This window comes from Mastigoproctus giganteus, chromosome 12 (assembly GCF_048544385.1).
Source record: "Mastigoproctus giganteus isolate SK-2022 chromosome 12, ASM4854438v1, whole genome shotgun sequence".
In the NCBI taxonomy this organism is placed as follows: domain Eukaryota; kingdom Metazoa; phylum Arthropoda; class Arachnida; order Uropygi; family Thelyphonidae; genus Mastigoproctus; species Mastigoproctus giganteus.
The window spans coordinates 67,706,269-67,732,862 of NC_143586.1; the positions used below are offsets into that span (position 1 = coordinate 67,706,269).

Below are 26,594 nucleotides of genomic sequence, written 5' to 3' on the forward strand. Positions count from 1 at the left end.
ACAGCTATGAGGAATTGTTAAAATGCCAAGAATGACGTGAGATAATTTGTTATGTTTCAAGCAACTTTGGGCGTTTGTCAGTTCCACAATTGCGGACCACTGCACATTAATTCTTTCTTATTTCCTTAATAGCGTCTGGTAATTGCCAGAAGCAATGTTGCAAAACACCCACTGCTTCATCTTTAAACAAGCACTGGAAAACTGAACACAAAAAATTTCGAATTTGAAACCGATGCGCTACCAACTGATGAAATTTGTGCTGCCTCAGCATTTACAAGATCATTTCAAAATGGGAACCTGTGCACCATATAGTCATATGCAGCCATAAAGTACTTTCTCAGTGAGCAAGCCCTCGTGGGTAGGTAGCACAGCTGGTAGAATCGCCGTCCTCTCCACACCGGGTGGAAAAGACTTGAGTTCGATGACGTTCGAAGACTTGAGGTCGATGACGTGAGGAATTTTATGGATCTTTTTTACAATGTGGCTGAGTTAGTCGGTCTCAGGTGAAGACAGCATGGTTTTTTCTTACGGAAACTCAGGTTTTTCGTGCAGCACACAGAAAATCGATCACAGAACACACGCAATTTACAAAAGGAGCAATATGGCCTTAGTCGCTGATGCTCTTAAACCCTATTACAACAACAACGCAGAGCAAAAGAACATAATGTTCTCCTCTTATTTTAGACTCTCCATGACCTCGGCAATAAAATGCCTATGACTAAGTCAAAATCATCCGTATGGTTTATCTGATATGGCAATCAATATCCAAAATGGACGTGGAAGATTTGAAAACTGCTGGTAAAATAATTTTGCATATAACATTCTTCCACATATCTGAGAGTAATGACCTCAGATATGTGGAAGAATGTTATATGCAACATATCTGAGAGTAATGACCTCAGCACATGGATGTGAAGTACATTGGAATGAAGGGCTATGTTCGGATTTTCAAACTTTTGCATTACATTTAAGGGAACCAAGCAAAATGCTTTATTCAAGCCAGAAGAGACACAGACATGAAAAGACTTTCTGTATAAGTGTAGATAACATGCCTAGAATTAACAGCTTGCTTGGCTTATTTAGGATTGCTTTTACCAGAAGTTCGTAATTTAAAAGTTCATTTCTTCAATTCATCAATTTGCCTTCTTTCAAAACTTTTGGATCATGAATTGGGTTTGAAAATGAGTTAGCGCCACTCACTGGTGATCGCTTGTTCACTTTTCAATTTGGTAACTGAAAAGTGCTTATATTGCTTTTCTCACCACTTTTACCTCTTCTTTAAAAGATTTTTCAAAGGTTTCCCCTGTTCTACCAGCCAAGTTACAACATTTAACCAAAGACAGCCAAAATACACACATGCTTCAGCTTCAAATTCTTTTATACTTCAGTGAAACTTAAAATCTCTTTCCTGGGTCATGGGTGACACACTTTGCAAAGCTTTGCTGTATGCGTTGTTTCATTTCTGATTTTTTCAAGCCGACGGTATAATTTAAACGTTTTAATTTTCATATGGGAGGCAGGCCAATAACAAGAGCTTCGAAGGCCACAAGTAGCATGCGTGCCGCGGGTTGGACACTACTGGCCTAGAGATGTAGATTGAGCTTCTCCAAACTTTTCCACAGAATTTGACAGAGAATAAGTGAAGTAAAATCTATACTGTATTCATTATATACCTACTTTTTAAAATTTGTTTACAGAAATATGGCGAGAGAGTGAAGAAAACGAAGACAACGGCAAGAAAATATTCCTGGTGGGATCTGATTAAGCATCCAAGACTACGCCGGAACTTTCTGATTTTAACATTAGGATGGTAAGAATTCAGAACATTGAATGCTATTGGTTTTTGCTCTTGTGATTAGATATTGTCATATATCATCAACATTATCTATAGCATGTATGTATTACTTATTCGCATTCGCATTGCAGTGATCTGATATCAAGAAATGATATGTTAAATTCTCGTTTGCGACTCTTAGGAAATCGGATATCCGTTTAGTTCTAGTTTACTTTATCTGATGACGTAAGAAAAAGGCTGTTTGAAAAGTAAGATAATAGATGTTCCTCTGAAAAGATATTTAATCACAGAATAATGAAACAACACTTAAATGAAGGCCCATAAATGTTTCATTTTTCAATATATAATCGCCATCACATTTAGTAACTGTTTCCAACGCGACAATATTGCTGTCATATCTCTGTGGTAAAACTTTGCGACATTCTCATTCAACGAGGTTTCAACACACTGTTTATCAAAGGCTCGAATCAATGAGTCAGAGGGACAATTGTAAGGATTCCGTGAAGGTAGACAAGCATCTCTCATTTGTAATGCTGTAACCACTGTCGTGTTTAGAGCGTAGTGTTTACTGCACAAAAAAACAGACCTATTTCTTGGGTATGACTCTTGGCCCACACACAGCTCACTGACGTTGATAAATTTTTGTGCCTTCGGTCCCTCTGGCATACAGCAACAGACACATGTACGAATGTCTTTATCTGTCCACGTTTCAAGTAGAACTGCCATTTTTATTCAATTACCTATTGACGAGAAAGAAGTAGAGCTTCATGCAACAAAAAAGAAATGTTACACGAGTGTCATTACTCATGTTTTGTCTGACTATTGGGAAAAGCACAGTCTCTTCAAAACGTTATTTTAATTCGGAAACATCTCCCTCTTAATGAGTTTTCTTTCCTTAAAAATATAAGCAATTTAAATACTGCTGAATAATTAGTATGTCAGTCGAAATAAAGTTTACATACTGTCCATTATCAAACGGATGGATGGTTGTTACCATTTTATTCCTTTCCCACAGACAGTACTCACCACACTTATCTGAGCTTTTTGCGATACATTAACATAACGGATATACATTAAAATTTTTGAAAGAAATTTTATATTTTGAATACAAATTTTTAAAATACATTAACATGAAAAATTTCGATAACATATGTCAACAAGCGCAACTTCGATTTAGCATCGAACTGTAAAGATGTTCATTCCTTCCAGTGATGATCGCAATCCACAGTTAATTGCAAACGATGCTACTAGACAACTTCAAGACGTTGCCTTGTTCCTAAATGACATCGGATTTGCCCTGAACCCGAAAAATATCGCTCAAATATCATTCACTATGGAAAGGCTGAAGAGTGATATGTGTTTTCCTCAATGGGCATCCTGTTCAGAGAGCGTAACAATACAAAGACCTTGGTATGATATGGGATGAAAAACTCATCTTTGCCCTTACCTCGCAGAGGCAAGGAAGAAAACCTTTGGGGCTGTGTGGCGTGTTAAGCAGGAACTGACAGGGATATGAAGTTCTTATCTCGTAGCACGCTATGTGGTGAGATGTGTCTCTTCCATCGCACTTTATGCCTCCACTGTATGGTCTTCCGTGCCAGTTGAAAATTTCAGGAGTTTCCTGACTGTGGAATACTAGATCCTGAGGTGGCTTAACCGCTACCTAGGAAACACGTTTTCAACCTCTAGAAGTACCCTTCAAGCAAATCTAGATTGGGTACCCTGGAAACTGATACTAATCAAAATTAACATTTCTACCCTCTCAAAACTCATCAGCAAAAAAGATAGAAATCCCTAGCACAGCTGAGATTGTCTTTCACCACCCAACTTCCAGCAAACCCCGTCGACATTGCCATACTACAATGCAGCCACCCAGGAACAGGATAAAATCTGTTGACTGGATGTTCCTTTCCAATACCATGGATATGTTCCTCGCCATGGACATTGACTGTGACCGATTTCATAAAGAACTACCAGACTGAATTTGTGCATCGCGTGTACGCCATCCTACCCAACAACTACCAGATCGAGACTGGTAAAAGAAAGGTCCAGACCAATTAATCATACATCTCAGGAATGCTGTGTTCCGGATGTCAACTGGTGACCTCTAGCGATTGCCTCTCGAAAGGAAAGAGTCCATTGTCCAAGTGGTCCCAGATCCCGTTACAGAAGCAGACAGAATTCTCAGTTTCCATTAAGAATGAAACTCAACAACCTTTCCTCCCTGAAAAATATATTTCCAGCATGAGCCACGACTTGGAGATGTCTAGTAGAAAGAACCAACTGTGATTTTTTTTGCTTGATCCGAGGAACCAGTGAACTCTCCTATCTAAAGTCCAGTTTGTCTAATTCATTTTATTTAGAATTTTATTTATTTTATTTATCAAATATCAATTGTACATATTTCTATAGATAAATACTGTCATTGTTTTTTTATTGTAATTATTTTCTGTAGGTTCCTTTTTTGCACCCTTCTAGCTTGCATGCTGTTCTTGGGGTGTTTGTAAAAAGCAATAAATTGAATAAATAAATAATTCCCATTTGAAAACGTACGTTGTGTTTTGCAGGTATTGTACCGTACAGGGATACTACGGTTTACAGATGAATGTGTCTAACCTGGCTGGCAACGAGTTCCTTAATTTCTTCTTGCTGTCTCTGATCGAAATTCCCGGTTATGTTTCTAGTTGGTTGTTCATGAACAATTTTGGAAGACGGTGGAGTGGAGTGATTTTATTTTCACTCACGGGGATTGTGTGTTTAATTCCAGTTTTTTTACCTCCAGGTAAGTTTTTTGTTACATTAAAAAGTAGTATTTATTATTACTAATTATCTCCTGGTTTTTCTGAATATTAAATAAATTTTCTGTTTATACTCCGGCACGACAACCAAGTCAGTAGAGTTTACAGTAAATTTTGTATCTATTAAAATACGTTCTTCTCAATTTCTGTCATTATTAAAAACTATTTACAGACAGAATAATGTGCATTAAATTCACTTTAGCAGGAAAAAAAAAAAAATGAATCACTAGTAGCTTCCGTTTTACAGAAAATGCATTTCCGTGATGTACTGATTGCTAACAATAAAGCGTTGTACGAGAGTAAATTCGAACTACGTTTTACGGCCCATTTGGAGAGAGTAATTTTATTCCTTACTTATGCAGAGATGGTTTGTGTACACTGCTCGAAAAAATTAACAGAACAAAATTTTTTCATGAATATTTTTTGTGAACAGTGTCACCGAAGGCAAATATTTGATATTATAGGCACCCTGACACGTAAATCTACACCTTACCGAGCCGCACATTATGCAAATTATTCATACCTATATTATTTATGTGGTCGCAAACACGGGTTGCGACCACATCACTTCATTCCCGTGCTTTGGCTTGCTCAGTGGGATAGCCACAGCTTCAGTACTAAGGATGGCAAGTCATAGTCGTTTAGATGATTCTTTTAGATAGCGGACCGTAGGACGACTTGAAGCCGTGCAGTCGCAGGAGGATGTGTCATATTGGCTGATTGTAACGCAGTTTCCTCTTGGTACTATGAAAGTAGTTTCAGGAGACAGGAACCATTACAAGAAGAGTTGGCCAAGGTCGCACGAGGGCGATGTCAACCAGAATGGACTGATATCTGGCCCTAACAGCAAGAAGGGAGCCCCAAGATGCCCTGTCATCAACTGTCTCTTCAGGTTTCTGTGGCTACAGTTGAAAACATTTCCAACCGAACTGTGAAGTAGGCTCAATTCAAGTAGACTCTACGCAAGGAAGCCAGTGGTTCGTATCCCATTAACCCCAAATCACCGCAAAGCTCGTCGAAACTGGTGCCATGAACATATGACTTGTAGCTCTGACAAATGGGATATAGTTCTGTTCTCTGTTGAGTCCCGTTTTAGCCTACAAACAGATATCAGACTTTATTTCATCTGGAAACAATGAAGAATGCGGTAGTATGCCTTCAACATCAGAGAAAGGGATACTTACGGTGAGGTGGTGTTCTCGTGTGGGGCGGTATAATGATCAATGGACGCATCTCTCTTCATGTTTTTCATAGGGGTACCAAACCAAAGGTACCGAGAACAGATCCTCGAAGTCGCCTGGGCCAACCGCATCCCTAAAATTCGCACAGATCCTATGTGCGACTTTTAGGGATGCGGTTGGCCCAGGTTTTCTTTTCATGCACGACAATATGCCACTGCACATAGAGCTCAAGTGATGTAGGAATGTCTTGAAACTGAAGACACCCAAAGACTGCCGTGGCCAAAACGACCACAGACGTAAATCCGATCGAACATGTGTGGGACGCCCTTGGGCGTCGCATTGCATGCCGACAGCTAATTCCTCGGTTACTTGGTGAGCTAAGGTCTGCGCGGGTGGAAGAATGGGATTTATTGACACAGAATCTTGTAGACACCTTGAAAATCTTGTATTGAGCATAGTTCACCGCTGTCAGGTCTGTTTAGCCGTTGGAGGGGTTCATACGCCGTACGTACTGATGTCAAGTGACCATATTTCGAGCATCTTGTATCGACTTCTGTAATGCACTCTTTTTGTAATTCTTATAGAACACCAATTAATGTCCCTTATACATGTCCGAAGTTTCTCTCTTACTCCTAGCTTACTCCTCGCTTACTTCATTCTGTTTTCTACGTGTTCTGTTAATTTGTCAAGAAGCGTAATTTCATCTTATTTTTACTTTGGAAATTTCCGGAAAAAAACGTCAGAAGTTCAATTTATCTACTGCAGTGGTTTTCAACCTTTTTTTAATAACGGCACCCCTAAGTAATTTAGTTTATTTTACGGCACCCGTACTCAATTTTCTGCCTGTTAGATCCGATTCTCTCTCTGCATATATATATATGCAGAGAGAGAATATATATATATATATATATATATATATATATGCAGAGAGAGAATATATATATATATATATATATATATATATGCAGAGAGAGAATCAGAGAATACTTTATGTATATATATATATATATATATATATAAAGTAAAGTGCAGCCATTATCAACCCACTGCAGGATGGAAGCCTCCTCAACAATTCATGTTGAGGGAAATGGACCATAATCTGCCACGCTGGTCCAGTGCGGGTTGGCAGATCGACCGTATTCAGCAGTCTGGGCTTGAACCCCGGTCTACTCAAAGAGCGTGTGCTACTGCACTCCTGCTCCTGCCCACTCGGCTACGGAGGCCTTAATATATATTATTTGGATCGGACACATCTACTGTGTCCGATCCAAATAATATGAACACTAAGTATGAAGATTGAATGAAAGTTACTTCATATCGAGTGCTACAAAAGCTTAAGTTCGTTAGTTCTAATGCAGGAATATTATTAAGGAAATTTCAAAATGCGGGAATTAAATCTGTTAAACAGCGGTTGGGACAGCTGTCGAACATTTGTGGGATGCGGTGGAACGCAGCATTCGCCAGTCCACGCCAATGCCTCGCTCTGTCGTCGAACTCTGGAACACCTTGCTGTCCAGGACACCTGATGACACCTTCAGCGGTATCGTGGAGTCGATGCCACGCCAGGTGCAAGCGGTTATAAGATGAAAGTGGCCTAATACGCTGTTAGTTAGGTGGTCAAATTGTTTTGGCTAATGAGCATAAATGTTAATGATTCTGTTCAGGCTGCTGACAAACTACATTGATATTTTGCCTCTACATTCACACGTGAAGAATTTTATAGAGATTGGGGTACCAAAAGTATATTACATTTTAACAGGGAGCTAAATGATTTAGAGATACTTGGGAGAAAAGCATGAGAAATTGCTTAAATTAAACGGGAATAAGGAGTCTGGCGCAGCAATCTAATCATGAAAAGTGTTCTTTCAGCAGGATGGTGCTCGACCTCATTATGCTCAAAAATAGTGAGGCCGAGAAAAATCATACTAAGAATTTCTTCATAGGTCGACAGGTCAGCCAGGGTCAATCGAATGGCCACCACAGTTCCCAGACATTACGCCCAGTGAGGTTTTCATTTGGGGAGTTATTAAAGACAAGGTGTGCGGTTGAAAACCTTGTAACATCCACGATCTCAAATGCTTCATCACTGACATCATTCAGGAAGTGAAGACAAACGCAGATCTTTGTACCAAAGTGTGTCACAGTGTGGTATACTCTAGGAATGTGTTAATAGCGAGGAAAAATATTTTTATCACCGCAAAATTAACATTCTATGTGTTTTTCTCTCTTACACCTTTCATATATACTTTACACCCATAAAAACACATAAGCAGTTGCATACCTACTTTTACTAACTCTGTATACACTGTCCAATGAAAATCTGTCGGACGCAACTATCCGCCGTGCAGAAACTGTACCTGAATAGTTCCAGGAACAGTCCCAAGATTTCCAACATCTAGCCTGGCCACCTAATTCTCCGAATCTGAATCTAACTGAGAATATGTTAAATGTGTTGGAAAGGCAGTTCGGCTACAGACCACAATACAGCAGCAGAAAAATATCCTGATGGACGAATGGTCAAATTTGAAGCTAGACTCCTTCCAACACCTAGTGGAATCTACGCTAGGACATGCAAGGATTTAATGTGGACAAAAGGTGTCCCCCATCATAGATACTGAATGAAGGGTTCTAATATTTTGGCTAGTAAGTGTATTTGGCTAGTAAGTAGCACACTGTGTTACAGAAATTGCATTTATAGCACAACTCATTGAAGTCAACAGGAAAGAAAGCAGGATGTATCTCCCAAAATAGGAAGAGATGAATTTAATTTTTTTTTGTGCGATATAAATTTCATTTCACGAAGGTTTGATGATTAAGGAATTATTGTAAGCAAGATATATAAAAAGCACATACACTTTCAACACTATTCTTCGTTTATCTTTCTTTCAGAGATGGAATCCATTCGTATAGCAGTTTCTCTTATTGGGAAATTTGGAGCTTCGGCAGCATTTATGGTTGTATACCAGCAGTCAGCAGAGCTTTATCCAACTCCGATAAGGTCTATCGGAATGGGACTTACTGCTACTGTTGCATCGGTTGTTAGTATCGGTGTCCCTTACATCGTCTATCTGGTAAGAAAAAATTCAGTAAAATCTTATTGTGTACGTTGCAGTTTCTTTTCAGTTTTTCTTCTTACAAAATAGATAAACTGACCATATAACATATGCAATATAGTAACGTAATTCAAAAGAATATAGAAAGATCCGTGAGAGATATTACTATTTTTAGTTTGAAAATTATAAACCTTAAATAATATTTCCCGTCACGGCGAAAATGCCATGTGTTAACAAAACAAGGAAAGACAGGAGTTAAATGACTAAAATTTACACATTAAATGGAAATATAAGTAACCAGCATAAATACAATTTAAATAAAAAATAAACTAAAATTAAGTATATAAGATAAATAGAGTAGTATAAAATAATAAAAGTAAGTGATCATAAAATTAAAAGCACTTATTTTAATTCTTACGCACATGCCTACCACTTTGCAAACTAGAAATCAATTACATATTACCAAAATTATGCAATTTTTTTTCAAAACTTGCTCGTCTTAGACCACACTGAGCGTTTGTGGCTAATGTTTACCAAGAGGTCACTGAAGTTTAGATAAATTCAATGATAAAATTAGGAAACGAAAAAATACTGCAAGGCTGTACATCAGTTAAAGGGATGTTTTTGTGTGCTTTTTTCTTGCATTTTTGCGGATCTGGACAAAATACATTCGACTGGTTAACCTATTCGCTTATAACAAAATCTATCTGTTTATCATTAATATACAGTACGTCTCATTAGAAAAATTTAGTCTTTTCTTATAATCTATTAAGCTCCATTTGAATTCAATTTTATAACTGCAGATAACCTAATTTTGATTATGCAGCAACTTCTCAATATTTCAATTAAATTTAAAGAGGATAGATTAGAATTTTCGCCAAGGCAGCTAAGGACGTGTGACATCAATGTACCGTAATTGCATGTTTTATGTGGTCGGTATGTCTGATTTACGGAAAAAAAATAATCGCTTAAATCAGGAACATTTAAAAATAACTAAACTATAAGAATGATATATACTCAGTGATCGCTGAATTATGGCCACACCATCAGTAATGGACTAAGCTGCATAGCTCGCAGTATAAAAATCCGATCAGAATCCTACGCTAAAACAGCGTTAATTTGCATCTGGTCGTGCAAGTCAAAGTGATAAAACAGCAGTTATGGGGGTGTTGTAAAGATATCCAGGATTTTAAAATTGGCATGATTGTGGGATCTCCTGCGTGGGATGCTTCCATATCGGAAACGGCAATCTTGTTGGCTGCTAACGGCCCACTGTGGATAGATGTACAGAGAATAGGGTCGAAAGGTCAAACCACCTCCCTCCGAAAAAACATGTTTTTCTGGCAAGAACTTGGACCCCTGGTGCGTATAGACTAACGCTTCATCTGCACGGTTAGCACAGTGATTTCGTCACCGCCCTCCCCACACCGGGTGAAAAAGGCCTGGGTTCAAATCCTGTAGATGACGCGAGGAAGTTTTATACGCTTTATACACTCTGTGGCTGAGTTAGTGGGTCTCAGGCGTAGATAGCAAGGTTTTATCCCGGAAAAATTGGAGTTTTTCGTCCAGCATAGCAGGGAAATCAACCAAAGAACATACGAAATTTACAGACACAATACACATGGGCATTGAATTAACATTCCGAGTGATCCTAATATAATAATAGTAACCGGAAGCCCCTTAGGAGATCATGTGCACCCTGACATGTTGCATTTTTTCCGGGACAGAAGCGGGATCTTCCAAGACGATAATGTGCCGTGTCATCGGGGCTGTACTGTGCGCGAGTGGTTCGAGGAACATAGTAAACATATCACCCATCTTGACTGGTCCTCGAAATTCGTCTGATTTCAATCGAATTGATCACCTGTGGAATGTTTTGGAACAGAAGTAAAGAGTATGGACACGCAACCGACATCTATTCGGACACTGTGGAAAGCCATGCAGGCAGAATGGCTGCAGATCCCTACGGAAGTTTTCAGACATCTAGTGGAGTCAATGCTTAGGCTAATAGCAGCTGTTATCCGTGAGAACGGTGGCCCAAACTGTATTGAGTAGGTGGTCTTAATTCAGTGATCACTCAGTGTGTGTGTGTTACTATAAAATTGTACAATAACGTTGCAGCAGTCAGGTGATTCAATAAATGTTTACCAAACCAAGACATATTTAGCATAAAAAAATCAGAAATGTTAAAAATTATAGTAATCAGTAGAATAAAAAGCGATAAGAAAAGCATTATTCCTTCTTTTTTGCAGAGTATATATGACAAGTTCATCCCATATCTCGTTTTTGGAAGTACTAATATTCTGACTGCAATAATTTCTGCTTTTCTTCCCGAGACAATCAACCAGAATCTTCCTCAAACACTAGAAGATGGTAATAAGTTTGGCAAAAATCAGAGCTGGTGTGCCTGTGTAAGGTAAATCATTCAATAATAATTCGCGTATCGTTTGAAGAAATATATTCATTTATTGTATCTCTTCAATATACAGCAATTACTTTTTAAAGATTTTTTTTAGTGTTGAAAGATCTAGGCTAAATAAGTTCATTTATCTTTTAATAAGAGATGTGGGAGGTGGTCAAAAATTCTGAGAACAGAACATGTAAAATGTATTAATAATTTATAGAATAGGTTATTTTGATAGCATAATGCCTTATAAAATAACGTGAAAAAATTGCACGTCAATATCTTTAGTTTCTAAAATTTAATATTTTACATTGGTATGTGGGAGAAGGATGAATATCCAGCAAATCGAGTATCATTCAGTAATCAAATTTTTGTCCAAATAGGGTAGGAATGCTAAAAAAATCCATTAAAGAGTGACTAGAGTCTCACAGGACGGAAGTCAGAAGACGATGAGGATCCAAGATATGGTCGGTCACATGAAACAATCAAATCTCAAACATATACCATCGTTGAAGAAAATATTTTATAAAAACTGAAAAATTAAAGTATCTGAATTTGGAAAAAGTATCTAATATTTCACATGGAAGCATTTTAACAATATAAAATATATATTGTGAGCACTTGGGGACGTCCCAAGTTTTTGCAAGACGGATTCCCAGAAACCTTTCCATTCATGACAAACATCAGACGATGCCATCCTCCGATGTTTGTCATGAATTGGGACTCAAAAGGCAACATGAGTTATTACAGACCTGTGAGTTTAACTACTGTTCTAAGGAAAATAACGGAGTCACTGGTAAAATAAATAATGCAGGATCATCTAGACAAGGCTGTAATTATACTTCAGACAGAGCAATTAATTTGTTAAAAAGAAACCTTGTCTGACCAATTTCGTTGGATATTACGATGAGGTTACAAAGGAACTGGATGCAAAAAATAATTTTGATATAATATACTCGAATTTCAGGAAAGCTTTTGAAACTGTTGCACATAAAAGACTACTGTACAAATTGGAGTTGGAGCAGTGTGGTATTAAGGGCAAAGTGTTGTTATGGATAAAGGGATTGTTGAGTGGGAGAAGACAGAGAGTGGTAATCAACAGACGCTGCTCTTCGCGAACAAATGTTACTAGTGGAGTCCCCCAGGGTTCTGTATTGGGCCCATCGTTGTTTTCTATATTCATCAATGATACTGATGAAGGCATATCAGGCTTAATGTCCAAGCTGGCTGATGATACAAAGGTTGGCAGGGTGGTTAATGACAGGAATGACAAAGTTTAACACTGGCAAAGCAAAGTACTACATATGGTTAGCAGTAACCACAAAATTGTGCAGTCAGATATGAAGTTCTCTGAGCAATGTATAAAGGCTGCCAGGACAGCTCATGGGGTTTTTTCAATGATATACAGGAATTTTACCAGCAGGAATAAGGAGGTGATGGTCCAGTTGTGTAAGGCAATGGTCAGACCACATCTTGAGTACTGACTGCATACAGATTCCGGAGGCCTCATTTTAGGATGGATGTAGAGCTGTCGGAAAGTACAGAGAACGGCAACGGGATTGGTGAGGGGAACCAAGGGTGCTCTTACCAAGAAAGGCTTCAGTTTTGCAAATTGCAGCGTCTAGAGATTAGGCACTTGGCAGGTGATCTGATTGAGGTGTTTAACGTTATGAATTGGAGGTGTTTAAGACAAGCTCAACGCTAATGGGATTATTCCTCTTGCTCAAACTACACACATCAGAGTGCACATATTCAAAATGAGGAGGGACAGTTGCAGAATAGAGGTGCGACAGTTTGCTTTTAGCCAGAGATTGTTGATTGCTGGAAGAAAATTTTATCTGTTGTTGTGGAAGTGGATAGCTTAAATAAATTCAGGGAACAAACTAGAAGGAAACAAAGTGGAGTAATGAATTTTTTTTTTTTTTTTTGGTGTGTTGTATAAGCTTGCTTTTTTTGCATCATTAGCTATTGCTAATGCTGAAAATGGCAAGTTATTACTATTAGCGATTTCAGTCTAGATAGCAAAATATATTCTGTTTTATGGTCTAATTTAATTTCTCAATTTTCTTCTGTGGCCTGCAGTCTAGTATCTTTCCTTCTGATTTGATGTTTTACCGTTCTAGAATTAGATGGAATTGATAGAAGATTTTCTAATATGCCGATTAATATTCTACCGATTAAATCTAGTTTAGTGTATAGACTGTGCGTAAGGCATTACGTGGGATAAAAACTCAATTGAAAAAAAAAATTATATTCCGCTCTACTCTGCGATATGTTTTTTTTTTTTTTCATCATTATTTCCCAATTTTAAATGATTTACTGAATCATAAAGCAGAAACGTAGAAAAACTTAAACCGATTTCCTACCAATGTATATGCATTCATTATGAAAAATAATATCGCCTTCTTGTCTGTTTCCAATTCAACTTTGGGTATCCGTTATTAAAAGAGTTGAGCAGGTAACTAAGATTGCTTAGAAGCGACTAGTTACCTGGTCAAATGAAAATTTATTTTTCATCAGCTGCCGTACACCAGAGTGGAAATGATCTCATGCTATTTTCAGGACGGTTATCACTAGATAATAGTGCTTTAAATCCAAAAATACCTCTACATTTTTGTTTGTGCTTTCTTGCAAAACATCGTTGCAAAATATTAACCTTTATATTACAATCATTCTGTACATTATTGAGTGTAATAATATAATTATATTAGAAGCCAATCTTTTTATTTTCATATTTATTTACAGAAACGCTATTCAGAAACTTAGGTATTACTCGTATGATATAATTTGTATTAAATCGTTCTACTTATAACGTTCTCTATTTTTATATTCCAGTTTGAGGAAATCCGCCAATAACGATGATGGGAAGAAAGAAAAAGAAAAACCCGCAGTAGAGATTTCGAGTCCAGTTTATCATATCGAGATTGATAATTCATCAATTCCTGCTGTCGGCTACTAAGTAGATGACTGTGCCAACAAGTGGTAATGTAGATCAGGGGTGTCTAATCTGTGGGCTGAGATCCGGATGCTACTCGTGGAAGTGAATCACCTGTTTTGCCATTCCTATGCATAATTCAATACGTTGATTCATATGCATAAGTTTTACGAACATTTGAAAATTTTTGGGTTAGTTTCTATTGAGGGACTCAAATAGGAGGCAGAGTAGGTATTCTGTTATCAGAACATACCCAACTTGTGTGTGGAAGGCCAGCTGGTCACGTGCCTAGAATGTAGCACGACTCTCCAAGCTGACGCTTTTTTTATGATTTCAGTACGTGCGATAAAACCGACTCCACATCTGGTTATTAAGTAACTAAGTACTTCTTAACGCTAAAGCAAATTTAAGGGGTGCCGGCTCTTGTTCAGATAGGGACAAAAAAAAAAAAAAAAAAAAAAAATATATATATATATATATATATATATATATATTTAAATCTTGACTTTCGAAGTTCGAAAGTCCAGATTTTACATGTGCATTTACAAATAGGCCTTACTAGCTTCAGCATTGACAGCTTGTATATGCGTCAATTCTTAACTGTAATTCTTAAATAGAAAAAGGGGGGAAAAAACCCTTAACGAACCCTTAGCATAAATGATCTATATAAAATTTTGAAATAAGTACTGCTCTGCCTATGAATAAAGTCAATATGAAGCAAGTTTATTCAGTACAACGCTCTGATTTATTTCGTAATTTCCCAATCCAAGAATCGAAATTCTTAAACAAATATTTTTTTACATTAAATAGTTATTAAAAAGCAGATTAAATAGTTATTACCACAAGTATACACATTAAGTGGCCACTTTATTAGGAGGTACACCTATCTAAGAACGAGTAGATTCTCCTCCAGAAAAGCCAGGATTCGTCGTGGAATGGATTTAACTAGGTATGTGCCACAGATATAATGCCGATCGATGTTTATTCAATTCCTTCCCACAGTCGTTGCAAATTGGATGGCTGCGGATCTCTACTCCGAAGAGTTCGTTTCCATTTCGCACCTCACTGAGATCTGGTGACTGGGAAGGCCACCGCAGCAGGCTGAATTTCACTATTTTTTTCTGGAATCAGTTCTGTACAATTCTGGCCTTGTAACAAGGCACATTATCCTGTTAGAAAAAGCTACTCACAGATGGATATACTGCAGCCATGAAGCGATGTCTGGTCGGGTACTATTTACAGATAAGCTGTGGCATCCAAATGCTGCTCCACCGGTATCATGCTCTTTGTTCCTTTCTCGGTATAAATATAAGTTAGGGTAAATTTCATTGAGTGTCTGCCACACCAAGGATACTCAATGAAATTTACATCGTACTCTGTACAATTCTGGCCTTGTAACAAGGCGATTATCCTATTGGAAGAAACCACTCACAAATGGATACACTGCAGCCATGAAGTGATGCACCTGGAAAGAAATTATTTCCAGATAAGCTGTAGCATCCAATTGCAACTCCATCAGTATCAGGTTTTTTGTTCCATGCGTGGTATAAATTTAAGTTAGGGTTAATTTCTTGCCCCTTCGTCTATGGAGACACTGAAATTTACACCGTCCTAATGGTCGTTTCGTTCAGTTCAGTTCAATTAAAACGATGAAAAGTTTTTAAACTCTTGTCCCAATTTATCTATACCTAACTCTCCATTGATCAGGTGCTAGTCAACAATGAAACGGCTGTATGGGGAATGGCTAAAGTTTCTCATAATAGTCATTACTTAATAAACTGGTTGATTTCGGGTTCCTATTTTTAATGGAGCGCCTTCAACTTACGAGGCTTATGCCCAAGGCATGAACTTAACAATATACTAATTATGAAACTGCATGACTGAACTGCTCGCAACGTTTTCATATAATATGAACCAAAGCAATCGATATTTATTCTGCATGTTACAGAACAAAATCTTGGGGAAACGCTACGGCTCTCGGTACATCTAAGCACAGATCCAAACAAAAATACGACTACTTTTATTATTAGTAGTGGTGGCTTATAAAGTATTAGACAGAATAAAAAAAAGCCTCCCATATCACTTGTCCATCTCCTCCAATAATTTGTCTAGTTCTTCCTTGAATTTATTCAAAATATCCATCTCCACAACAGATGGAATATTTTTTACAACAACCAACCACCCACCAGCTGAAAGGAAACTTCCGCACATATAGCCTGCAACCATCCTTCCTCAATTTCAACTTATGCCCCTATGTGTATAGCATTGAGCTTGCTCAATCTATTCAAAGCCTTAAACACTTCAATCAGATCACCTAGCAGGTGCCTAGTCTCCAGACGCTGCTATTTGCAGAACTGATGCCTTTCTTGGCAAAACCACCGTTTCGTTCCCTTACAAATCTCGCTGCACCCTCTGCGCACCCATTCCAGCAGTTCTACATCTTTCCTTTGCATGCCTTTACACCTGGCATGCAACAGAAAAAGAACATCTATGAGATTGAGTGGAGAGGCCTTGTTAGAGATGGATCATTAATTAACCTAACTGCTTTTCTTTGAATGGAATGTAGAAGACAGAGAGAAGTTATAAGGCACCGCCCAGATCGAGGGACGGTGCTCCATGTTAGGGCGGATTTGCGATTTGTACAGAGTGAGCATCTGTTTAGAAGAACAGTAACGCCGGGAGCGAAGGAGAATAACCAGTTTTTTTTTATTCAGAGGAAGCAATATTTGTGATGTGCTTATATCAAGGCAGATTAGAAGTCAAGGTAATCCCTAATAGAGATATGTGATCTTGTTTAGCATCTCAGTGTCATCGAAGATAAGCATAGGAGCAGAAGAATGAATCATTTTGCGAGATATAAGACATGACTGAGTTTTAGAATGATTGAAATAATCTAAGTTATCTTTATCCCACTGCATAATTATCAGGATATCAGCATTTAGGGAATTGGCAGTGGATATTCAAAAAGTTGAAGCTGTTTGTGCAGGGGAAAGTTTCTCAAACTGGAAGGTGGAATGCAATGTGCTATGACCAACAAAACTATGGATCGATTTCCGGTCAATGGGAGAAGATTAATAATATACAAGTGGAAGAAGGAAGAACCTTGGAGAACACCTGCATTAGTGGAGATGTTAGAAGAGAGAGAGATCCATTTACCATTACACGCAATGAGCGGTCAGAAAGAAAACTGATACCCTACTACAAAAACAGCTGGAAAATCATAAGATGGAAGCTTATTTAACAGACCTGTATGCTAAACACGATCAAAAGCCTTTGAGATGTCAAGAGCAACTGCTTGAGTTTCGCAAGGGTTTTCCATTGATTTTTGTTCATCGATGGGTAACATAAGCCAGTATATCACCAGGGAATCGACACTGACAGAATCTATACTGGCGATCATTGATCTAATGGACGGTTTCTAGAAAGTTTAGGAGTTGACTGTTAATAGATTTTTCCCTTAATCTGGAAAGCTTAAAAGTGCAATGGGACGATAATGGAATGGAAGGGATTTATCACCTTTTTTAGGAACTGGCTGGATATGAGCAAATTTCTAAGCAGAATGGTAACTGGCGGTGGAATAAGGAAATGTAAAAAGGTGACAGAACAGGAGTAAGCACAGGAGCACAGGTTTTGAAAAAACGTGGAGAAATACCATCAGGTCTTGGTGCTTTTTGGCATTAAAGCTGTTGAAAATTCTAGTGGCATCCTTTTGACGGAAGACCACAGGAGACACTGAATGAAGTGTACTGGGAATGGTAGGAGGTGGTTTATCAAGATCAATACATGAGTTAGAATAAAAATAGGATGCTAGCATGTCAGCTTTATCTTTAGCTGAGATTGCAATAGAACCATTTAGTTTTGAAACAGGTAGGAACAGAGATGTGGCAACTTGCAGCCAATAGCTTTGGCAAGACACTAGAATGCTTGACTACCATTCGAACGAGAACAAGTTTTGTACTCTTAGCTTATTCAAAATATAGTTCGGATTGATTAATAACTGCCTTACAATTGTTGCGAGCTTTCGTGTAGGCAGAAAATGAACCTGGAGAATTGAATACAAGCCAATTGCGATATTCAATATTTTTATCTTGAACAGCTTTAGCATATTTATTGAAACACCAAGGTTTACATACAGCACGAGATTTTAAGGTGGAGTGTGGAATACGGCAATCCCCCACATTTCTTATATCGCATTGTATGATTGATGTCTTTTGAGGTTATAATGGACATCAAGACGGGATCCGATCTTTCTTACATTTCGAGGGTGCGGCAGTAAAATGGTGTTCGTAAGCCGGTCACTAGATAGTCCACCGGACCGAACCTATTGGTAACTCTAGAAGTCTTCCGGATCAGCAAATGAATGATTTCGATGTCTCTACTCTGCCAGATAATGACTGGAGGGAATCCGAATAGTGTGTACGCTTGGGGCATTGTCGAGGCCATTTATGTCAAGGAGCTGGATATACATATTCTTGCCGTGTGTACGCAATATCCAAAATCTTCATTACTCCATACAACATGTCCTCCCCTGCCTTTTCTTACGACTGAATGCATCATGAATTCAGTAATAGAACAAACTTATTTGCGAAAAGATCTAAACACCCAAATTTTCTCGTTCATTTCACAAATATACATGGTCTCAGATACAATCTCAATGATGTTCATTTCCAAATATACATGGTCTCAGATCCTATCTCAGTGATGTTCATTTCCACTTACAGTCTGCTAAACCCCACATACCTTTTCTGACAGAATCCCAATTATCGTTTGATTCAACCCTTTCTCATCTCAGTTGTCCTAGTTATTCGCTAAACGATTTCTTTCATTTCAAATATAGTAATTGTCATTATGTGCTCTCCGATATTCCCTGTCAGAGACTCAGTAATTTGGAATCTCATCTTTGGCTTAAAATCTCCTGCTCCTTTCTGTCAAATTCACCTGCTGCCTTTATCGTTTTCTCAACTCCATTAATCACTTTAAAAGCATTGACTTCCTCTCTTTGAAACTTGACTTTCTCCAGTCCAAAAGTGAAGTGATTTTCCTTGGTGATTTGAATGTTCACAACTCCAGCTAGGTACCAGCTTGTCGAGATGTTGAGGCTTTTGCAACTAATGACCTCGCACAGACCGTTTACCTACCAAATAGCAGTCAATCCTAACCACACAGCCAACACACTCTATCCTTACCTAACAAACAACTCTTCTAAGTACACCGTCGAGGTGACTGGTCCTCTCTGCACCTCAAGTCACGACTTCGTGAGTAGCACAATTGACAGGATCGCCGATTGACAGGATCCTCCCCACACCGGGTGGAAAACACCTGAACCTGAATTCGAGTCCCATCGAAGACGGAAGGAATTTTATAGGCCTTTTTCACAACGTGTAAGAATTTCATCCCTACAAGAATAATTTCACTGATACGGTCTGAGCAAATTTTAACATCAGCAGATTTGAAACAATAATTCGGAGCAAGGAAAAGAAATCTCGCAGATCACTCCATTTTGCATTCTTGTAATGTTACACAACACGAGGTTGAGAATGGTCATGAGAGAAAGACTCCACTCGAGAAGACCCCATCACCAAGTTGTGATCTGCAGTTGTTACTGTAGGGGGTTTTAGGAGTATTATCTACTAAGGCCATATTGCTCCCTGTACATTGTCTGTAAATGTCATGTGTTCTGAGGTCGGTTTTCCGTTTGCTGCAGATAAAACCTGAGTTTCCGTGAGAAAAAAACAATGGTAATTTCACTTGAGATCGATTAACTCAGGAGCATTGCTTTGGAGACTAGAAATGGGTTCCACCACTTCATGTTCCCAATAAGAAAAGTGGTGGTGTTGCACGGATTGATGAGAATCATCAACCACATCGCATTGCCTGGTAACATAAAGGGGCGGCATTTCTCCATGTGGTGTGGCGCCATATCCTCCTTCCTTGTATACAAGGTCACCTCCAGTATACTAGGTGCCGGATTTCAGGACTTGCACACGTGGGTTCAAAAGCTTTCCAGAAATCTAAGTATACGATATCAAAGTTATTTTTTACGTCCAGTTCTTTTGTTACTGCATGATAATATCCAATCAGAATGGTCAGATAAGATTTCCCCTTAACAAATCCATGCTGTGGCTGCATTATAATTGCATTCCTGTCTAGATGGTCCTGCATTACTTTTTTAACCAGGGATTCCCTGGAATAGAAGGTAAGCTAACAGGCCTGTAATTACTCCTGTCACCTTTTGATCCCCCTTTGTGAATTGGAATACATTTGCAAATCTTCAGTCCATAGGGACCTCTCCTGATTCCAAAGATGTTCTCATAACTATGGCTAAGGGTTTGTTTACCTACTTTTTGTTTGTTTGTTGTAGGGTTTTAGGCGCATCAAAAACTAAGGTCATCCATATTGTGCCATATAACCAAATGGACTAAAGTGATTCAACCCCTTCCTTCTGTTATTAGTATAAGTAGAGATGTCTTTGCTGTTTTTCTTGGCATTATTTGACAGACCGCTCGAAAGCTGCCTTAGCTTGCCTAACCTCCTTTGTGACTAGATTTCAAACTAGTTGATATCTATCATAAGCTTCTGTTCTGTGTCACATGATAATGTTATGCATCCCATGAATTTTTCTTCTGTGCACCAAGACTCGTCAATTTATCCAACATCCATTTAGGTCTAAATCTGGAGCGGTATTTCTTACTTGGTATGAAAAGCCTAGTAGCTTCTACAATTACTGTACTTTCCTGAATGCTTCCCATTTAGAATTTGCTGTTGGTAACACCATCAGGTGGAACCACCGTATAGAATTTAAAAACTGTCTGATACGAATGTAGTCACCCTTACGAAAGCAAAAGCCCTTCTGTTTACCATTGACAGTAGTTATGTCTAAGTAAATCCCACATCAGTACACTGTTATCACTACCACCTAGTGTGTCTTTTACATGAAGATTCTTAATACATGAAGAATTGCTGCTGATAATCAGATCAAGAATATTGGTCTCTCTTATTGCCTCTCTAACATGCTAGCATAGAAAACAGTCATCCAATAAACCCACAAAAAAGTCATGCTAGTGTGTGAGTGACCAATCTACAAGTTCCAGTCAATATCTGGAAAATTAAAATCCCCCATTATAAGACATACTGATTTACTGGTCCACTCTATTTCTCTGTATAGTTGTTCGTTATACTCATCACAGTCACCGACTGCTTAATGTCACACCAAACTGATTCAACATTGCACAGGCCACCCATGTAGACTAGATGCGCTGCCTTAGATTTAATATGCTTCTTAACTAAGAACATAAGCCCCTTCTTGTACACTACATGTTCACATTATACACCACATATCCAAATTCTGTATCCCTTATGTCTGAGTGAAACCATTTCTCCGATATCTTCACAATGTCTACATTCGATGGCTTAATCAGTTCTTCAAATTCATCAAGTTTATTAACTATGCTCCTAGAATTGGTGTAAGTGCACATTTTCTTACTCTTAGTTATCCTAACCCTTCCCATCAGGGCTCCCACGCCTGGGTTTTTCCAGCCAGATCTGGGTTTTTTGATTGTCATCTGGGTTGATAGGTTTTTTCACAAAAATATCTCATTATCTGGGTTTTTTTGGTAATTTTTAATTTTAAGTCAAAATTTATTTTTATTTCTTGTAAATACAATAAAATTTAATACATTTAATAACAGTTTACAATTTTCTTAATTGTATATTCTAACAATACTGATCATAATTTGTAATATCTCAAGTGCTTGTACAAAATACTACAAATGTAAAAGGATTTCAAAGTTTTCCAGGGTTCTACACTATGGTTTTCGTTCGTGTTACTAACATGTATGCGCAGCCTATTGAGCAGGCGGAAGGCACTCTTTACTGCACAGTCTTTCTTGATCGTTCGTGGTATTATTGCATTATTTGATGTGATTTTTAAATTTAAGCGTGTACTAAATACAGTGATATAATAAATTTAAATTGTAGTGACTATTTCTATTTTATGTTAATGGATTAGTGCTTTATTTTTTATTTTATAGAACATTTTTAAATAACTGCTAACTAGCCATACCCACAAATTGCCCACAATGTCTGAAACTTGTTCCCCACGGAGAAAGATGAGTAAACGGTGGTATACTCAAAATTTTAGGAATGAATGGTTAGAAGATCCGGAATTAAAGGTTTGGTTGAAAGAAGACAGTAATGAAAAAAAATGTGTCTTACTGTATTTGTTGTGAAATGAAATTAAAGAATGCCAATAAATCGATGTTGCTAGCGCATAAAAATACAGTTAAACATAAAAAAAGTGCAAATATTGCTAAGACAAGTTCAACGTTAAACACGTTCTTCACAAAAAGTAAACCTACGGAGAATGAAGAATTAGCAAAGGCAGAGTTAACAATTGCTGCACTAATTTCTGAGCATAATATTCCATTTGCGCAATGTGATCACCTTATAGAAGCATGTAAGAAAGCATTTCATGATAGCAATATTGCAAAACAAGTTCAGATAAAGGCGACTAAAGTCTGTTATCTTATACAAGATGGCATAGCCTATCATGAAAAAAATATACGTTTCTAACATATGCAGAAACAACAAGTTTTCAATGATAATAGATGAAAGTACAGATTTATCTTTATCGCAAGTTCTAGCTGTTGTTGTTAGATATTTTGATATTAAAAAACTTGATGTTGTAGATGTATTACTTGACACTGTTTGTGTCGAAAATGGTACTTCAGAAGGGCTTTATCAAGATGTAAAAGATCTTTTCATCGAAAAAAAAACATTCAAATAAGTAATCTCGTTGGCTTTGGAAGTGATAATTGTGCCTCTATGATGGGTACTAAGAGTGGGTTCCAGTCATTGCTAAAAAGGATGTACCATCAGTATTTATAATGGAATGTGTTTGCCATTCTTTTGCATTATGTGCTAGTCATTCAGTCAAGGTACTACCCATCATATCTAGAAATATTTATAAAAGATATCTCTTATTATTTTTACCGTAGTAATAAAAGATTAAACGAGTTCAAAATGATTCAAGATGTTGTAGATACTGCTAAGTATAAAATCCCCAAATTAGCACAAACATGTTGGTTATCCCGTGGCAATGTAATAAAAATTATTATTGAGCAGTGGGATGCGTTAGTTCTTTATTTTCAGTCTCAATCAAATATTGACAAAATCGATGGTGGAGGGAATATTTACAATACTATGATCACCAAAGGAACTAAGCATATGTTGTTTTTAGGATATGTACTGGAGAAAATAAACTGCCTGAATATTGAATTTCAATCTGAACATTTCAGATTGCACTTACTTCATTCAATGGTTTTAATTGCGTATAAAAATATTCTTAGTTTTTTTCATAAAAGAAGTCATTACTTCGTGCAAGCTGGTTGAAATTGATCCAAGCAATGCAATAAATCATAAGCCTCTGAATAAAATATATTTGGGAGGCCGTTGTATGGCCTTATTAAATTCAACGCAACTTAGTGACAGTGAAAGCAGGTTTAAAAATGATCGTTTAAAATTTCTTGTTGAACTTTGTATGGAAATCAGAAAAAGATTTCCTCTAAATGACAATGGAATTATCGCCAGTCTCAATGTTCTTGGCCCAGCAGTGATACATGATTGTGCCAAATCGCCATCCTCAATTTTCCATTTAGCAATGCAGTTCCCTCACCTTGTTTCTGAAGACAAAATAGATCTTCTAGATGATGAATGGAGATCATTTCTTAAATCAAGATTTAGATCTCTCTTACAAAACCATCCCTGAGTTTTGGTATCCGTTATGTAATGTAAAAGATGGCTTTAATAATTCTAAATATGAGATTTTATCTAACTTTATGACCAGTCTAACTATTTTACCTCACTCTTCGGCAAGCGTAGAAAAAATCTTCTCCCAAGTAAAACATATAAAAACAAAAGCCACAAACTTCCTTAAACCAGAAACTGTGAAAGATCGACTAGTGGCAAAACAGGCGATAAATAGATCTAATCAAAATTGCTATATATGGAAACCTAAATCAGAATTGGTAAAAGAAGTCATACAAGGAGCTTGTCATAAAAGATAAGAAGAACGTTTGAAAAAAATGAAAGAACTTCAAAAAATAAATGTGGAGGGAACTGAATGGGATGAAAATTCTAATTACAATTAAATAAAAGATATTTATGCACAAGTTTTATCTTATTTGTGCTGCTATACTATATGATGAAAACTAAGTTTTTTTGGGGGTTTATTTAAGTTGCAATCTAAGTTTTTTTTTTAAAATTAGTGAGTGGGAGCCCTGCTTCCCATGTATATACTGTACTTGTTCCATGAGGACATACAGCAAGGCTTGAAATCCCCGACACCCTGCTTTCCACTATGCTCCAATAGAATCACCCACCCCAAGGTAGCAGTTTTCCAGCCCATTTAATACTGTCTCGATAGGGTCAGCAAATATTCTTCCACCCCTTCTATTTAAATGTATTCCCTCTCTGTAAAACAGTCTCTCCTGTTAACAAACACAGAACACGCTGGGAAAAATTCTACCCCATAAGCCTAGTTTGTTTTAGGATTTTATGGCGCATTAGCAGCTAAGGCTATAATGCGCCAAGTCAAAAAGGTAGTGGTAGTAGTAGTAGTAGTGGCATGTGATGCAAGAAAGCAAGTGTATGAGCTTATGCAGTATCAGCCAAAAAAAAAAAAAAAAAATCGCACCATTCCCTCCAAATGCCCGTCCACTTCGTCCTTAAATTTATTTAACCTATCAACTTCCGCAACGCCAGATGGAAGTTTGTTCCAGCAATTAACCACCCGCTGGCTAAAGGCAAATTTCCGCACATCTATTCTACATCTATCTTTTCTTAATTTGAATTTATGCCCCCTTAGGTTCGTAATCTGAACAAGTGGAAGGATCCCATCAGAATTCAGCGTGCTCAATCCATTCAAGGCCCTATACACCTCAATCAGATCACCGCGCAGGTACCTAGTCTCCAGCCACTGCAATTTGCAGAACGTAAGCCTCTCTTGGTAAGAGCACCCCTTTGTTCCCCTCACCAATCTTGTTGCCCTTCTGTACACGCTCAAGCAAATCGACATCCTTCCTAAAATGAGGCCTCCAGACCTGTACGCAGTACTCAAGGCGTGGTCTGACCATTGCCTTATACAGAGGGACAGTCACCTCCTTTTCCCTGCTAGCAAAATCCCTCTATATCATTGGCAAAACCCCCATGACTTGCCCTGGCAGCCTGTCTGCATTTCTCAGAAAATTTCATATCTGACTGCACAATTACTCCTAGGTCTTTTTCATTTTCTACCACCCTAAGTGTAGTACTATACAGTTGGTACGTTTCTCTGGGGTTACTTCTACCCATATGCAGTACTTTGCATTTGTCAAGGTTAAACTTCAGTTGCCACTTCTTAGCCCATCTGCTCAATTTATCTAGATCCTGTTGCAGTAGCATACTGTCATTAACAACCCTGCCAACCTTTGTATCATCTGCAAACTTCGACACTAAGCCTGATATGCCTTCATCAATATCATTGATAAATATACAAAACAACAGAGGACCCAACACCGAACCCTGTGGGACTCCACTAATAACATTAGTCCACGAAGAGCAGCACCCATTGATTAGGTATAAAATATAAAACTATAATATTATAATTGTTTATATATTATTGTGAAAGAGTATACGATATAAAAAGTTAATAAAACATAAAACGATAAAAACATTCTAGATAAAGTTATTTAGATTAATAAGTTGTAAAAACTTAAAATATAGCTGACATGTTGTCGTTGTCCGATAAAATCTGTCTCAGTGTATAAGGCTCAGACAGATGGCTAAAACATAAACGACGATCATTATAGAAAGAAGGACATTCAATTAAAATATGACGGACTGTTAAAATGGTGTCGAAATTTCTACACATAGGACGATGGTCTGCCCTCATCATAAGCCTGGGCCTTACACAATGTCTCCAGGGGGGGCTGACATGATTGACAAAGCTCTGAACATGTACTCCCTCCCATCGTGTCTGAGCAAGATTGCAGACAATTCTAAATTTAATCCTAATTTACGGCTTTTTCCCTAATGTTGTCCTGTACTTGTTAAGTAATTGTTCAGATCTCCTACTCTTAATATCATTATTCAATATGACTAGAATGAACAAGTATGGGGATGCGGCATCTAAGAAATTCTAAGGTGAAATTCATTCGTGCCTACTGTAGCATTAAAAAATGTAAATAGCACCTGTAACGAATTAAGGTATTTGTTTTGTTATCCAATCGCAGAGATTCCAACTAATCTGCTGCTGCACAATCTGTTTTTTTTTTTTTAAGGAGCATTAGCAACTAAGGCCATATTGCTCCGGGAATATGCGGTAGTCATTCCTTGACCTTTCCGCATCCTCCGTATTTGGTGGTGGGCTCGAACCCAGGTCTAATCAAGAA

The 26,594-nt window shown here is 37.7% G+C and overlaps 2 protein-coding genes across 2 annotated transcripts in view; both read left to right on the plus strand.

Annotated features, from left to right (window-relative positions):
* Positions 1-14,554, plus strand: part of LOC150077151 (beta-alanine transporter-like) — an 80,497-nt gene extending 65,943 nt beyond the window's left edge. Inside the window, exons 6-10 of the mRNA XM_090386211.1 lie at positions 1,698-1,810; positions 4,363-4,577; positions 8,664-8,845; positions 11,080-11,243; positions 14,067-14,554. Coding sequence (XP_090242337.1) covers positions 1,698-1,810; positions 4,363-4,577; positions 8,664-8,845; positions 11,080-11,243; positions 14,067-14,190 — 798 coding nt within the window. The 3' untranslated portion in view covers positions 14,191-14,554. The remainder of the gene's footprint in view (positions 1-1,697; positions 1,811-4,362; positions 4,578-8,663; positions 8,846-11,079; positions 11,244-14,066) is intronic.
* A 3,424-nt stretch (positions 14,555-17,978) lies between these two features.
* LOC150077152 (flavin-containing monooxygenase 5-like) overlaps positions 17,979-26,594 on the plus strand; it is an 82,031-nt gene continuing 73,415 nt past the window's right edge. The window contains exon 1 of the mRNA XM_090385794.1: positions 17,979-18,033. Within this exon, the coding sequence (XP_090241920.1) occupies positions 17,979-18,033 (55 nt within the window). The remainder of the gene's footprint in view (positions 18,034-26,594) is intronic.